Below are 16715 nucleotides of genomic sequence, written 5' to 3' on the forward strand. Positions count from 1 at the left end.
GGCTGCAGCAGTGCTTAATCAGAAAACCTGGGAACCATCTAAATTGGAACAGGACCTGAAAGAGATTGTCATCTAGCTGAAACAAGTTTTCACTTAAAACAGAGAGTGGGGTTGGTAAAAAAGTGAATTCCCGTGTCAAAGGAGATTGAGAGAATCTTGAGGTCCAGATCTGTGGAAAGCTACAATCAGAGCAGAGAGGGAGGGGAGTCAGAATGTGAGTAGTTGAGGAATATAAGGAAAAGACACTGAAATTACCAAATATTTCAGGAGGAAGAAAACTCAGTTAAAAATCTGGAACACAAGCAAATAAACCCATGACGAAGATACTGACAGTAGAAGGGAAGATGGCCTCAAGATTATCTATATGAGTCCAAACATAGCTGAATAAATATTGTGAGACAAACAAAAATGAATAAATGATGAAGCAGAAGACCTTGTATATTGCCAAGAAAGCATGAACCTACAGCAAGATGCTCTGAATGACTCAAGAGAGAAAGGAGAATGAGAAAAGTAGAATTTATAGCTTGCAGAGCAGAAATAATTAGAAGACAGAAATCGAAACCATGGTGGCAAGTCTGTCCCACAAAACAAAAGAAAAAAACAACTAATCAGGAATATGAATACAATAAGTAAAGGACAGTTTGGAAGAAGAGAAGCAAAAAAGCAGTAATGTAAGTAAAAGGAAGAAAGAAAAAGGAAGTGTTCTTTTTAGAGAAGAAGAAAGAAAAATCCTCAATTTAAGGAGAAAAATATATTAGAGACAAATGGTGGATAAGTTAACCTAATTCTTAAAACTTTACATTTAAATCCAGTAAAACAAAAGAGAGTAGTATTGATTAAGAAAACAACACTCTGCAATCTGTTGATCACAGGAACCATACCTAAAAAGCAAAAGCAAACTCAGACAATAAATGAGGGCCTCGAACAAAATTTACTTCGTATCAGATGAATCCCAAAAGGCATGAGTTACAATCATGCTGTTAGACAAAGGAAAAACAAAAATTCATAATGTAATAAGAGATAAGGAAACTCATTTTTTTAAAGAAATCCTAGACAATATAGGCCATAATAAATTAGTGGCTGAAGACTTTAATTATCTTTCTTTCAATTCTGAACAAATTTAACAGAAATATAAACAAAAGGGAAAATATAAAATCAGGTAAATTGTTGGAAAACTAGAGCTAAAAGACTTTTGACATCTTCTATGGTGCTGCTAATGAATTTACATATTTTTCAGTACCACACAGAATTTTTACAAAAATTCACTGAGGACAAAGAGCTATTAAAATGTTAAAAATAAAAAGGCCAAAATAATATATTCTTCATAAAAATAGTAATCATTTCAGGGAATACAAAATGCACATGCCCAAATAGAGACAATATTGAAATCCTTAATGAGTGAGTCAAAGAATAAATCATAGAAATGATTAAAAAGTATGTGAAAGAAAAACCCTAATGCTTAAATAACATCACAATTTCTTGGATCCAGCTAAAACAATCCTCAAGGGAAAAAAGTCAGACTCCCTGAAATAGACTAACAAAATATTAGAGGATTAATGAACTGATTGTGTTTTAAAAAGTTAGAAAGTTGACAAGTAAAGCTAAAATAAGCCAAAAGGAGACATATTAAAAATTAAAAGAGAAATAGATAAACTGGAAACCAAAAAAATTTCTAGAGATGACAAATAAGATGAAAATCTTGTCCTTTGAAAAGACTAATAAAGTTGATCATCTTTTAGCCAACCATTATTTTAAAAGGTCAGAAAATCAGATCAATAAACAGTAAATGTGCAAAATGAAATCACAACATAACCAGAAGATTTTTTTTAAGTTATCAGAAACTTTGAATACACAGTTATATGCTAACAAAACTGAATACAAAAGAATAGAGAAATACCTTCAAAAATATAATAGGAGGCCTAATAAAGGTCATTAGTAATTCTCAAAAATGAAATCTAACTAACTATAAAGGAACAACAAAAACAACTCCTGTTTTTACTATATGTGATGGCTTTCTGGAATGGGTAAAAAAGAGGAATATGAGGAGAAACTTGGGTGATGTAAAAACATAACAATAAAATTTTATTTTTAAAATGACATGGTCATTTCCTACAGTTAGTATATAACTGATGTATTATATGAGATGGCAACCTTAGAAAATTCCTAATTGTTCTGCAGCACATTAGCTAATTTCTAATGTTCCATCAGTGTCAGAAAGTTTCTTGATAGTGGTTTAATATTGTGAATGGTTATTAAAAAGATTTGCCGAATGTTATCAAAACTAGGTTATATATAATTATTCAAAAGTGCTATAATTAAGGGAAATGTTATAAGTCTAATGAAGTTGGGTAAAGGTTTTACTTGTAAATGAATTAGCTTAAATGATGTGTGCATAACATTTCCCACTATGAGATCTTTATTAAATATTGTAAATTAAATGTTAAGAACTTATATTTTATAATGTCAATAAGAAAAAGGTGATATGTCTGGTATTTTTCCATAGGCTTATCATATTTCAGACTGCATTAAATCTTGTATGTATTTTTTGAAGAACACTTAGTGCACGTGTCATAATTATTTTTCTATTTTATAGCTACAAAGCTATAATTATACAGACTCATTCTATACTGGTCAATTTCTGTTATCTACTTATTCTAAACGTTTTCTCCTTCACAATCCAGCTCTGTCTTACCATTCCCACCCTATCTCATGGTGGTGGTGATATTCAGTTGTTTCAGTTGTGTTCGACTCTGTGATCCCATTTGGATTTTCTTGGCAGAGATACTGGAGTGGTTTGCCATTTCCTTTTCCAGCTCATTTTATTGATGAGAAACTGAGGCAAAATGCAAGCTACCAACAGCCATATGAAAGAATGTTCTGAATCAGTACTAACAAGACATTCAAATTAAAAGAATTCTAAGGTTTCATTTACGCCTATCAGATTAGCAAAGTTGACAAAAGATGAAAAATGTTGGAAGGCTGTGAGAATATCAGTACACTAATGTACAGTTGGAGGACCTGTTAATTGGTATAATCATTCTGGAAAACAATTTGGAATTACATTGAGTCACTAAATTGTACATACCTTTTGAACAAACAGTATCATTACTAATCATATACTCCAAGGATGTTGAAGAACATAGGAGAGGTTCCATATGTTCCAAAACATTTATAATGTCACTTGTTATAAAGGCAAAAAATTGGAGGCAGAACTGAGGCAAAACCCCAGGGCCATACAGATATTAAGTTTTCTGAGGCCAGACTTATCTTCTTGACTTCAGGCCTGACACTATCCACTGTACCACTTAGCTGCCCTACCCTGTTTCATACTATTCTTTTTCTTTTATTTTTTTTGAATGCTTCCATCTGCATTCAGACTCCATAGTTTTTTCTCTGGATGTGGATAGCAGTTTCCATTGTGAGTCTTTTGGAGTTGTCTTAGATTCTTGCATTGCTAAGAAGAGCCAAGTCTATCAAAGTCAGTCATCCCACAATGTGGCTGTTACTGTGTACAGTGTTTTCCTGGTTCTGCTCATTTCACTCTGCATCAGTTCCTGTAAGTCTTTCCAGGTTTTTTTGAAGTTCACCTGCTCATCATTTCTTATAGCACAATAGTATTCCATTACATTCCTATACCACAACTTGTTCAGCCATTCCCCAATTGATAGGCATCCCCTCAATTTCCAATTCGTGGCCACCACAAAAAGAGCTGCTATAAATATTTTTGTACATGTGAGTCCTTTTTCCATTATTATAATCTCTTTGGGATACAAACCTAGAAGTGATATTGCTGGGTCAAAGGGTATGCACAATTTTATAACCCCTTGGGCATAGTTCCAAATAGCTCTCCAGAATGGTTGGATCAGTTCACAACTCCACCAACAATGCATTAGTGTTCCACTTTTCCCACATCTTCTCTAACATTTATCATTTTCCTGTTTTGTCACATTAGCCAATCTGATAGGTGTGATGTGGTACCTCAGAGTCGTTTTGATTTGCATTTCTCTAATCAATGGTGATTTAGAACATTTTTTTCATAGACTATAGATAGCTTTAGTTTCTTCCTCTGAAAACTGCCTGTTCATATCCTTTGACCATTTATCAATCGGGGAATGACTTGTATTCTTACAAATTTGACTCAGTTCTCTATATATTTTAGAAATGAGACCTTTATCAGAGACACTGGTTGTAAAAATTCTTTCCCAGTTTTCTGCCTCCCTCCTAATCTCGGATGCATTGGTTTTGTTTGTGTAAAAACTTTTCAATTTAATATAATCAAAATTATCCATTTTGCATTTCATAATGTTCTCTACCTCTTGTTTGGTCATAAATTCTTCCTTTCTCCATAGATCTGAAAAGTAAACTATTCCTTGGTCTCCTAGCTTACTTATAGTCTCAGTCTTTATATCTAAACCCTGTACCCATTTTGACTTTATCTTGGTATAAGGTGTAAGATGCTGGTCTATGCCCAGTTTCTGCCATACATTTTTCCAGTTTTCCCAGCAGTTTTTGTTAAATAGTGATTTCTTATCCCGGAAGCTGGTTGTCTTTGGATTTATCAAATAGTAGATTAGTATAGTCATTGACTGCTGTGTCTTGCATACCTAACCTATTCCACTGATCCATCACTCTGTTTCTTAGCCATACCAAGTAGTTTCGATGATTGTTGCTTTATAATACAATTTAAGATCTGGTACCACTAGGCCACCTTCCCCTGCATTTCTTTTCATTACTTCCCTTGATATTCGGGACTTTTTGTTCTTCCAGATGAACTCTGTCATTGTTTTTTCTACCTCTATAAAATATTTTTTTGGTAGTTTGATTAGTATGACACTGATTAAGTAAATTAATTTAGGTAGAATTGTCATTTTTTTTATATTAGCTCGGCCTACCCATGAGCAACTGATATTTTTCCAGTTATTTAGATCTGACTTTATTTGTGTGAAAAGTGTTTTGTGACTGTGTTCATATAGTTCCTGGTTTTGTTTTGGCAGGTAGCTTCCCAAATATTTTATAATGTCTACAGTAATTCTACATGGAATTTCTCCTTCTATCTCTTGCTGCTGGGCTTTGTTAGTAATATGTAGAAATGCCAAGGATTTATATGGGTTTATTTTATATCCTTCAACTTTACTAAATTTGTTTATTATTTCAAGTAGGTTTTTACTTGATTCTCTAAGTATACCATCATATCATCTGCAAAGAGTGATAGCTTTGTTTCTTCTTTGCCTATTCTAATTCCTTCAATTTCTTTTTCTTCTCTTAATTGCTATAGCTAACATGTCTTACACAGTACTGAATAACATTGGTGATAATGGACATCCTTGTTTCACCCCGATCTTATTGGAAATGCTTCTAGTTTATCCCTATTACATATAATGCTTGCTGATAGTTTTTGATAGATGCTATCTATTATTATCTATTATTATTATCTTCCTTAAAAAAGGAAGACTCCATTTATTCCTATATTCTCTAGTGTTTTGATAGGAATGGGTGTTGTATTTTGTCAAATGCATTTTCTGCATCTGTTGATATAATTATATGATTTCTGTTAGTTTTGTGGTTGATATGGTCAATTATACTGATAGTTTTCCTAATATTAAGCCAGCCCTGCATACGTGGTAGAATCCTACCTGGTCATAGTGTATTATCTTCAAGATAAGTTGTTTTTATCTCTTTGCTAATATTTTATTTAAAATTTTTGTGTCTATATTCATTAGGGAAATTGGTCTACAATTTTCTTTATTTTGGCTCTTCCCAGTTTGGGTATCAACACCATATTTGTAGTATAAAAAGAATTTGGTAGGACTCCTTCTTTACCTGTTTTTCTAAAGAGTTTGTGTAGTATTGGAATTAGTTGTTCTTTAAATGTTTGATAGAATTCACTTATACGTCCATCTGGCCCTGGAGATTTTTTTTAGGGAGTTCATTGATGGCTTGTTCAATTTCTTTTTCTGAAATGCGGTTGTTTAAGGATTTTATTTCCTTTTCCATTAATCTGGGCAATTTATATTTTTTATAAATATTCATCCATTTCACTAAGATTGTCAAATTTATTGGCATACAGTTGGGCAAAGTAGCTCCTAATTAGTGTTTTGATTTCCTCTTCATTGGTGGTGAATTCTCCCTTTTTATTTTTGATGCTGGTAATGTTGTTTTCTTCTTTTTTTAAATCAAATTATCCAAAAATTTATCTATTTCATTGGTTTTTTCGTAAAACCAGCTCTTCATTTTATTTATTAGTTCTATAGTTTTCTTAATTTCACTTTTATTAATCTCTCTTTTGGTTTTCAGAATTTCTAATTTGGTATTTAATTGGGAATTTTCAATTTGTTCTTTTTCTAGCTTGTTTAGTTGCATGCCCAATTCATTGATCTCTTCTTTCTCTATTTTATTCATGTAAGCATTTAGAGATAAAAAAAACTTCCCCTAAGGACCATTTTTGCTGCATTCCATACGTTTTAGTATGTTGTCTCATTATTGTCATTCTCTTGGATGAAGTTATTGATTGTTTCTGTGATTTGTTGTTTGACCCACTCATTCTTTAGGATTAGGTTATTTAGTTTGTAATTAATTTTTATTCTATCTTTCCATGGCCTTTTATTACAAGTAATTTTTATTGCATCATGATCTGAAAAGGATGCATTTAATTTTCTGCCTTTCTGTGTTGGATTGTGAGGTTTTTATGCCCTAGTACATGGTCAACCTTTTTTAGTTGTTAACAAGTCCTGTGATTACATTCTCAATAGGAACCCTTACCTTGTCACTAATCAGTTAAGGAGTTACCAAGGGTCAAATAGCTAGTCTGAGTCAGAACCTAGACTTAAGCCCAAGTCTTTCTGACTCCAAGGACATTTCTTTATCCACCATGCCATGGTGTCTTTTACTGTTTTTCACAATCTCTTTTTTTTGCCATTACAACAAATGACATTTTAAATGTTTTAGAACATATGGGACCTCTCCTATGGTCTTCAACATCCTTGGAGTATATGATTAGTAATAATACTGCTTGTTCAAAAAGTATGTACAGTTTAGTGACTCTTTTAGTATAATTTCAAATTGTTTTCCAGAACGATTACACCAGTTAACAGGTCCTCCAACAGTGTATTAGTGTACCGATATTCTTACAGCCCTCCAACATTTTTCATCTTTTGTCAACTTTGCTAATCTGATAGGCATAAATGAAACCTTACAATTATTTTAGTTTGAACATCTCTTATTAGTACTGATTCAGAGCATTCTTTCATATGTCTGTTGGTAGCTTGCATTTCTTATTTTGCAAACTTTATATTCTTTGACCACATGTCTATTGGTGGATGGCTCTTATTTTTATATACTTACATAAGTTCCCATGGATATCAATCCTTTTTCAAATATATTTACTACAAAGGTTTTGTCTAATTAACTGCTTCTCTCTTCATTCTAGATGTATTGATGGTCATGTCAATTCTAGGCCTCATTCATACCGTCTTTTTTCATTATTTCCCTTGGGATTCTCGACTTTTTGTTCCTCCCAATGAAATTTTGGTATTATTTTGTCTCATTTTGTAAAGTAAGCCTTTAGTAGTTTGATTGACATGTCACTAAGTCTATAAACGTATTTTGGTAGTTTGTCATTTTTATTAAATTGATATTGCTCAACCATGAATAATAAATATTTCTCCAGTTATTGAAACCTTTCATGATTTTGTAAATCATATTTTATAGTTACATCTGTATTAGCCCTGAATGTGTCCTAGGTTGGCTCCCTGATGTCTTATTCATCCTATCATTATTTTGGATATAATTTGTTTTTCTAGTTTCTCCTATTAAGTTTTGTTAGTAACATATGGGAAAGCTGATAATTTTGAGCTTTTATTTCATATTCTATTACTTTCATCAGTCAACAAGAATATATTGTCTGCTATGTGTGAGATTCTGTATGCTCAGTGCTGTGGATATAGGGATAATAATGAAAGTTATTACCACTCACAGATCTTGTATATGCACTCATAAATAGATGCAAAATAAATATAAGGTAATTTGGGAGGCAGGGATAGGCATTACTAGCAACTTGAGGAGGGGAAAAATACTATGTGGAAGGATGTGCTTGAGCTGAAATTTCAAGTCTTAAATAGGGATTTCAGATGGCTGAGTTGAGTAGGGACTGCATTGCAGGCATGGAAGACAGTCTACGTAAAGACACAGAGTGAGGAGATGGAATTTGATATGTAAGGAATGGCTAAAAGGACAATTTGACTGGACCATAAACTTAACATCAGTAAATTTCCTGAAGTTACTAGTTGTTTTGAAAATTTTTTAATTAAATCTTTATTATTCTCTAAGTAAACCATCTTACAATTTGCAGAAAGAGAATATTTTGCCTCTTTTTTACCTAGGCTCATTATCTCAACTTTTTTGTTTGTTTTATTACCGTAGCTATCATTTCTACAATATCAAATAATAGTAGCAGTAATGTAATCTGTCTTTCCTCATGTCTTTCATATTGCTCCGTCCCTAATTATGCGCTTACCATATAAGAAACATGGTTCTTTGGGGCACATTTTCCCCCAATCAGATTGTGTTTAGACACAGAAGTATATGGTGTGTGTGTATGTGTGTGTATGTGTGTGTGTGTGTGTGTGTGTGTGTGTGTGTGAGAGAGAGAGAGAGAGAGAGAGAGAGAGAGAGAGAGAGAGAGAGAGTGAGAATTGTGACATATGGACCGTATCTTATTTAGTTTTTATATTCCTTGACCTCTTCCCCCAACACTTAAAATATTTATTGAATTTGAATTTTGATTTTGAGCTTAATAATTTTTAAAAATCTCTTAATATACAGGTGGCAAATACAAGAAAACAGTATAATTTACAGATTTCTCAATTAACAGAAGAACTTTCTGCCCTTCAAATGGTATGTTAAATACTGTTTTTCTATTACTTTCAAAATTTATAAATTCATTTGTTTCACCATAAAGGCTAAGGTTTCTTCAACAGGTTCTATTTAAGAAAGATTGACAAATTCCATTGATAAAATGTATTTTAAAAGAAAAGAAACAATTACAGTAGCATTACTATGTCTAGAGCCAGTAAAAGTTAATGACAACATTTTTGAGACCAGAAAGTTATATATACTTTTCCTAGTTTGAAGGAAAACTTTCCAAATTACTCAAGCCCAAATTTATCTCTCCCTTTTTTGCATTCATAGTTTATGTTGTATAACACTTAATTGTATCATTGTTTTGTAGTCATAGTATTAAAGGATTTCGTGATTTTGTTTCGTAGTCATAGTATTAAGAGATTTCGTAATTGTGGGTTAGAAAGGATCTTAGGGATCATCTAGTAGAAGCCCTTTTTTTATAGATTAGGTAACTGAGACCCAGAGAGATTAATCTGTTTGACCTCTTGGTTCTCCTCTTACCTATCTGACTACTTCTCAGTTTTCTTGGCTAGATCTTCACCATGGGGTGGCCAACAGGGCTCTTTCCTGGATCCTGTTCTCTTCTTCAATACTCTTGGTAGTCTCACTACCAATGATTTCTTTTATTCTCAAAACTACTTATCTATCCCTAACCTCTTTGTTGACCTCCAGTCTCACATTCTCCAGTTGCCTATTGGATATTTCAAATTGGATATGCCAAAGGTATCTTAAAGTCAGCATGTCTGAGACTGAAGTCTTTCTACTTCCTAAGTTTCCTGGTATTATTAAGGAAACCACCATCTTCCCATTCTCTCAGATTCACAACCTAGATCTCATCTTCTATTCATTACTCCCCCCAACCAATCTGTTGCCAAGGCCTATTGATTTTACCTTTGTAACATCTCTTTCATACACACCCTTTTCTCCTCTGATACTGCTACCTCCCTGGTGCAGGCCCACATCGCCTCACTCTTAGACTGTTTGTGTACCCTGGTGTTTTGTTTGCCTCAAAAGAGCTTTCAAAGTGATCTTCCTAAAGCGCAGGTCGGACCATGTTATTCCTCTCCCCTCCCAACCCTCCCCATCCTCCACCACCGTCTCAGTAAACTCCAGTGGTTCTCTATTATCTCCAAGATAAAATATAAAATCCTGTTGGCATTCAAAGCCATTTATACTCCCACATACACACCTTTACAGTTTTCTTACCCTACCTCCCAAGTAGTCTTTCATCTGGTGACACTGGACTGACTAGCCTCTTCACACAAGAACTTCCATCTCCTGACTTCAGGAGTTTTCATTCTCTGTGCCTTATGTCTGGAATGCTTTCCCTCCTCATCTCTACCTCCTGTCTTCTTTGGCTTCCCTCAAGTTCCAGCTAAAATCCTACCTTCCAGAGGAAGCCTTTCCTGATGCCCCTTATTTCTACTACCTTCCTTCTATTGATTGTTTACAATTTAACTTGTATATAGCTTGTGTGTACATAGTTGTTTGCATATTGTCTCCTTTATTACACTATGAGCTCTGTGAGAGCTACGATTGTCTTTTTACCTTTTTTTGTATCACTAGCAGTTGGCCTAGCTCCTGGAATATAGTAGGTGCTTAATAAGTACTTATTGACTGACTGACTAACAAGAATTAAACAATAATAGAGCCTGAATTTGAACCTTACTCTGACTTCAATTTCAGTACTCTTTCTGCTATACTATTTATCAGTGTGTGTTTGTCAGTCTTTTAAAAATTTTGAATGTATTTGAATTCTATGTATTGTGTGTCTCTACATATATGTTTGTGTTCTCTATATACATATGGCTCTCTGTATGAAAATAAGATATGATGTTACATTGTTGAATTGTATAGATAAAATTGTATGGTTTTTTAAAGTATTTGAGAATTTCTTACATTTAAAAATATAATTTAAAAGGTATTTATAAGTACTTATCAATTACTAGTGCCACTCCAAAAATTACCTTGTATTTATTTTTCATATGTTTTATTTATATTTACATATGCATATGCATATGCATAAGTAAACTATAAGTAAACTAGGAGAGCAAGGAATAGTTTACTTTTCAGATCTATGGAGTAGGGAAGAGTTTATGACCAAACAAGAGGTAGAGAACATTATGAAATGCAAATGCATATGATATGTTATCTCCACCACTGGATCCTTGAGAACAGATACTATTTCATTTTTTTGTCTTTGTGACTTTTACACCTAACACACTGCCTTGTATGTATGCCAGTTAATAAATGTTTGATGATTATTGATTGATTGAAGAAAGGAGTGAATGTCACAGTTTTAAAAATCCCTTCAGTAGCTTGATTGATTTGCATTTAAGGCAAACATTTCTCATCTGGCATAGATAAGATACCTGAAATGGCGATGTCCCAAATTACAAATTATGAATCCTTTAAAAACCTAATCAGCCTACCCTAAATATTCTGATTATCAAAGAAATCAAAGAAATGGGTATTCTTCTTCACTTAGGTAGCTTGGTGGCACAATGGGTACGAACTCTGGACCTGGAGTCAGAAAGATCTGAGTTCAAATGCTATCTCATACACTTAATGGCTGTGTGATCCTGAACAATCTACCTCACCTTCAGTTTCCTCAACTATAAAATGGGTATAATGACTGTATCTCCTTACAGGTTTGGTATGAGTATTAAATTAAACAATGTGTACAACATTTTATAAACTTTAAAGTACTATATAAATGCTAGATATTGCTATTATTAAGGAGAACTAGATGGCACAGTGGATAAAGCACAGGGCTTGGAATCAAGAAGACTCATCCTCATGAGTTTAAATCTGGCCTCAGACATTTGCTAGCTGTATGACCCTGGACAAGTCACTTAATTTTGTTTGCCTCAGTTTCCTCATCTATAAAATGAGCTAGAGAATGAAATGGCAAACCACTCCAGTGTCTTTGCCAAGAAAACCTCAAATAAGGTCATGAAGAGTTGGACATGACTGAAACATCAACAACAACAGAATTGTTATCATCATCATCATCATCACCATCATCATTATTATTATAACGACACATCATTGCATTTGTTGTTACAAATACCGGTATAAATTAAATGTGAATTAATGAAACATAAATGATAAGAGAAAAATTCCTGCTGATAATGTTATTGCTGTGGGAATCATTTTCTTAATTTGCTTGGACCAAGATGATACTTGCATCTCCCCAGAGCTGCAGTATTACATGTGTAGTTGCTCGTTGGACATCTTTACCTGGATGTGTCATACCAGCGCCTCAAATTCAGATTGTCCAAAACTGAACTTATCTTCTTCCCAAAACTTTCCTTCTATCCTCTTGCCCTTATTCTGTTGACAGCCCTCACCATCCTTCTAATTATCCAGTCTGAAAACCTCAGTTATCTTTTTTTTAATAATTTATTTATTTTTAGTTTTCAGCATTCACCTCCATAAGATTTTGAGTTTTAAATTTTCTCTTCCTCCCTCTCTCCTCCCCCAAGGCAGCATGCAATCTGATATAGGCACTACTTATACATTCATATTAAGCATATTTTCCCATTAGTCATGATGTAAAGAACAATTAGAATTAATGGGAGAAACTACAAGAATGAGGCAATAAAACAAAACAACAAAGGAAAAGGAGAGCAAATAGTATACTTCCATCTGCATTCAGACTCCACAGTTCTTTCTCTGGATGTGGGTAGCATTTTCCATCATGAGTCTTTTGGAATTGTCTTAGATCCTTGCATTGCTGAGAAGAGCCAAGTCTATCAAAGTCAGTCATTGTACAATGTGGCCGTTACTGTGTATAATGTTCTCCTGGTTCTTCTCATTTCACCATTGTTATTCAATATTATGCAAGACATGTTAGCTATAGCAATTAAGAGAAGAAAAAGAAATTGAAGGAATTAGAATAGGCAAAGAAGAAACAAAGCTATCACTCTTTGCAGATGATATGATGGTATACTTAGAGAATCCTAGAGAATCAAGTAAAAACCTACTTGAAATAATAAACAAATTTAGTAAAGTTACAGGATATAAAATAAACCCGTACAAATCCTTGGCATTTCTACATATTACTAACAAAGCCCAGCAGCAAGAGATAGAAGGAGAAATTCCATGTAGAATTACTGTAGACATTATAAAATATTTGGGAAGCTACCTGCCAAAACAAAACCAGGAACTATATGAACACAGTCACAAAACACTTTTCACACAAATAAAGTCAGATCTAAATAACTGGAAAAATATCAGTTGCTCATGGGTAGGCCGAGCTAATATAAAAAAAATGACAATTCTACCTAAATTAATTTACTTAATCAGTGTCATACTAATCAAACTACCAAAAAAATATTTTATAGAGGTAGAAAAAACAATGACAGAGTTCATCTGGAAGAACAAAAAGTCCCGAATATCAAGGGAAGTAATGAAAAGAAATGCAGGGGAAGGTGGCCTAGTGGTACCAGATCTTAAATTGTATTATAAAGCAACAATCATCGAAACTACTTGGTATGGCTAAGAAACAGAGTGATGGATCAGTGGAATAGGTTAGGTATGCAAGACACAGCAGTCAATGACTATACTAATCTACTATTTGATAAATCCAAAGACAACCAGCTTCCGGGATAAGAAATCACTATTTAACAAAAACTGCTGGGAAAACTGGAAAAATGTATGGCAGAAACTGGGCATAGACCAGCATCTTACACCTTATACCAAGATAAAGTCAAAATGGGTACAGGGTTTAGATATAAAGACTGAGACTATAAGTAAGCTAGGAGACCAAGGAATAGTTTACTTTTCAGATCTATGGAGAAAGGAAGAATTTATGACCAAACAAGAGGTAGAGAACATTATGAAATGCAAAATGGATAATTTTGATTATATTAAATTGAAAAGTTTTTACACAAACAAAACCAATGCATCCGAGATTAGGAGGGAGGCAGAAAACTGGGAAAGAATTTTTACAACCAGTGTCTCTGATAAAGGTCTCATTTCTAAAATATATAGAGAACTGAGTCAAATTTGTAAGAATACAAGTCATTCCCCGATTGATAAATGGTCAAAGGATATGAACAGGCAGTTTTCAGAGGAAGAAACTAAAGCTATCTATAGTCTATGAAAAAAATGTTCTAAATCACCATTGATTAGAGAAATGCAAATCAAAACGACTCTGAGGTACCACATCACACCTATCAGATTGGCTAATGTGACAAAACAGGAAAATGATAAATGTTAGAGAAGATGTGGGAAAAGTGGAACACTAATGCATTGTTGGTGGAGTTGTGAACTGATCCAACCATTCTGGAGAGCTATTTGGAACTATGCCCAAGGGGTTATAAAATTGTGCATACCCTTTGACCCAGCAATATCACTTCTAGGTTTGTATCCCAAAGAGATTATAATAATGGAAAAAGGACTCACATGTACAAAAATATTTATAGCAGCTCTTTTTGTGGTGGCCACGAATTGGAAATTGAGGGGATGCCTATCAATTGGGGAATGGCTGAACAAGTTGTGGTATAGGAATGTAATGGAATACTATTGTGCTATAAGAAATGATGAGCAGGTGAACTTCAAAAAAACCTGGAAAGACTTATATGAACTCTGTTATCTTTTAATTTATCTTCTACTCCTAAATCTAATCAAATGCCAAATCCTATCATTTCTGCTTCTACATAGCATTCTCATTTATCCTTTTCACTTGTTGTTGTTACAATATTGGTACAGTAAAGTAATTGTTATGGTAAAGTATTGTTACAGCTTTCTAATTGCCCTTAATGTCTCCAATTCCCTCCCTTATTCAATCTTTCCTTCATAGAGCTGCCAAAATAATCTTCTTAAGGCAAAGGTTTGACTATGTCATTCTCCTGCCCTCCCTTTTATCACCCAGTCTGGCTTCAAACTACATTTCCAAGTCATATCAAATCAACAAGTCCATATTAATTGCTTACTGTGTGCTAAGCATTGGTAATACAAATACAAGCAGAAAAGAAGGCAGTCCTTGGCCTCAAGGAGCTTACATTCTAATGGCAGATGACAATATATAAAAGGAAGTAGGAAGGGATAGAGGCAGAAGAGGTTCTAGCATGAGGGCATTGTAGACAAAGCCTGGGTAGAAAGGCTCTGGTGCAGCCTGGAGAGGAATAGAGACATGAGTGGCCTGGGCATCTTTCTTAAAAATGTAGGTTGTGCTATGCCCAAAGGGCTGTAAAACTGTGCATACTCCCTGATCTAACAATACCATTACTAGGTCTGTGTCCCAAAGAAATTAAAAAAGAGAAAAAAAGGAAAAGGTCCTTTTTTTTTTTTTTTTTTTTTGGTGAGGCAATTGGGGTTAAGTGACTTGCACACAGTCACACAGCTAGTAAGTGTCAAGTGTCTGGTCTGAGACCGGATTTAAACTCAGGTCCTCTTGACTCCAGGGCTGGTGCTCAATCTACTGCACTACCTAGCTGCCCCAAAAGGAACTATTTATACAAAAAATATTTATACCAGCTTTTTTTTGTGGTACAAAGAATTCAGAATTGAGGGGTATACCCATAAATTAGGGAATGGCTGAACAAGTTGTGGTATATGATTTATAATGGAATGTTATAATTTGAATACTATTATGGAATATTTCCATAAGAAATGACAAGCAGGCTGATTTCAGAAAAACCTGAAAAGACGTAATACAAAAGTGAAGTGAGCAGAACCAGGAGAACATTTGTTGAAAACTATTCCTAAAAAGGTCAGTCAGCCTCTGAAGGGTGTGGCTGAGTGATAAGATTTGCTCCTAACCCTCAAGGCTCATTAGTTCTCATTAGTTGGGCAAGACCCCACCCAATTGGGAGACCAAATTTCTGTTTAGAATATAAACAGAGTCCAATCTGGAAAGCCTTTGCTTTGTGGAGGAATCCCCTGTCCTTGGTCCCCTCCATTAGAGTTTAGGGCAACTCAGCCCATGAAGTAGAAAACTAGCTAGAGAGTTCCAGATAGAGATGTCTTCCTCTTGATGCCTTGAGGTTGCCAAGTCTCATTATCAAACCACATATACAGCAGGAGGAGCTGAAGACTTTTTGCCCACTTTCTCATTAAATGTCCACCAATCAGGGTTGAGTTTCACTTGTCAGAGGAGCTCCCTGATTTAAGGTGTTACAAGGTCTCCCTTGGACTCTTTGATTACTAAGTGAAAACACTATCAATTTAATTGCCAACTCTCCTAATTAATAAATTGATTATTAATTGTCCAGAAACCTTATCTGTCAGGGTTTCATTCCTCTGATATTGTACACAGGAATAGCAATGTTGTACAGTGATCAACTGTGAATGACAGCTGTTCTAAGCAATATGGTGATTCAAGACAATTCCAAAGAACTCATGATTAAAAATGCTGTCCACCTCCAGAGAAAGAACTGATGGAGTCTGAATGCAGATGAAAGCATACTATTTTTCGCTTTCTTTATTTTTTTCATCTTTTTTTTTTTTGCTCTGTGTCTTCTCTCACAACATGACTAATACAGAAATATGTTTTGTGTGATTGCACATGTGTAACCTATATCAAATTATCTGCCATCTTAGGGAAGGGGAAGATGACTGAGGGAAGGAGAAAATTTGGAACCCCAAATTTTAAAAAAATGAACGTTTAAAATTGTCTTTACATGTAGTTGGAGAAAAACTATCTTTTTTGTTTTATTATGGAGAGTCTGGGAGGATCTAGCCAATGGAAGGGGGGAGCACTGCAGGGTCACAGGATACTTCCTATGTGTGCAATTTCTTCTAGTCTTATTTCATATTACATTTCTCATATACTATCAATTCTAGCCATACTGAACTTCTAGCTTTTT

At 34.2% G+C, this 16715-nt stretch overlaps 1 protein-coding gene across 4 annotated transcripts in view; it reads left to right on the forward strand.

The window, feature by feature from the left end:
* Nucleotides 1-16715, forward strand: part of SCLT1 (sodium channel and clathrin linker 1) — a 256899-nt gene that overhangs the window by 138830 nt on the left and 101354 nt on the right. For all 4 annotated transcript variants that reach the window (XM_027857572.1, XM_027857573.1, XM_027857576.1 and 1 more), the window contains one exon: nt 8821-8892. In XM_027857572.1, the coding sequence (XP_027713373.1) occupies nt 8821-8892 (72 nt within the window). The remainder of the gene's footprint in view (nt 1-8820; nt 8893-16715) is intronic.

The sequence above is a fragment of the Vombatus ursinus genome, unplaced genomic scaffold (genome assembly GCF_900497805.2).
Source record: "Vombatus ursinus unplaced genomic scaffold, bare-nosed wombat genome assembly UNPS02012179.1, whole genome shotgun sequence".
NCBI lineage: Eukaryota > Metazoa > Chordata > Mammalia > Diprotodontia > Vombatidae > Vombatus > Vombatus ursinus.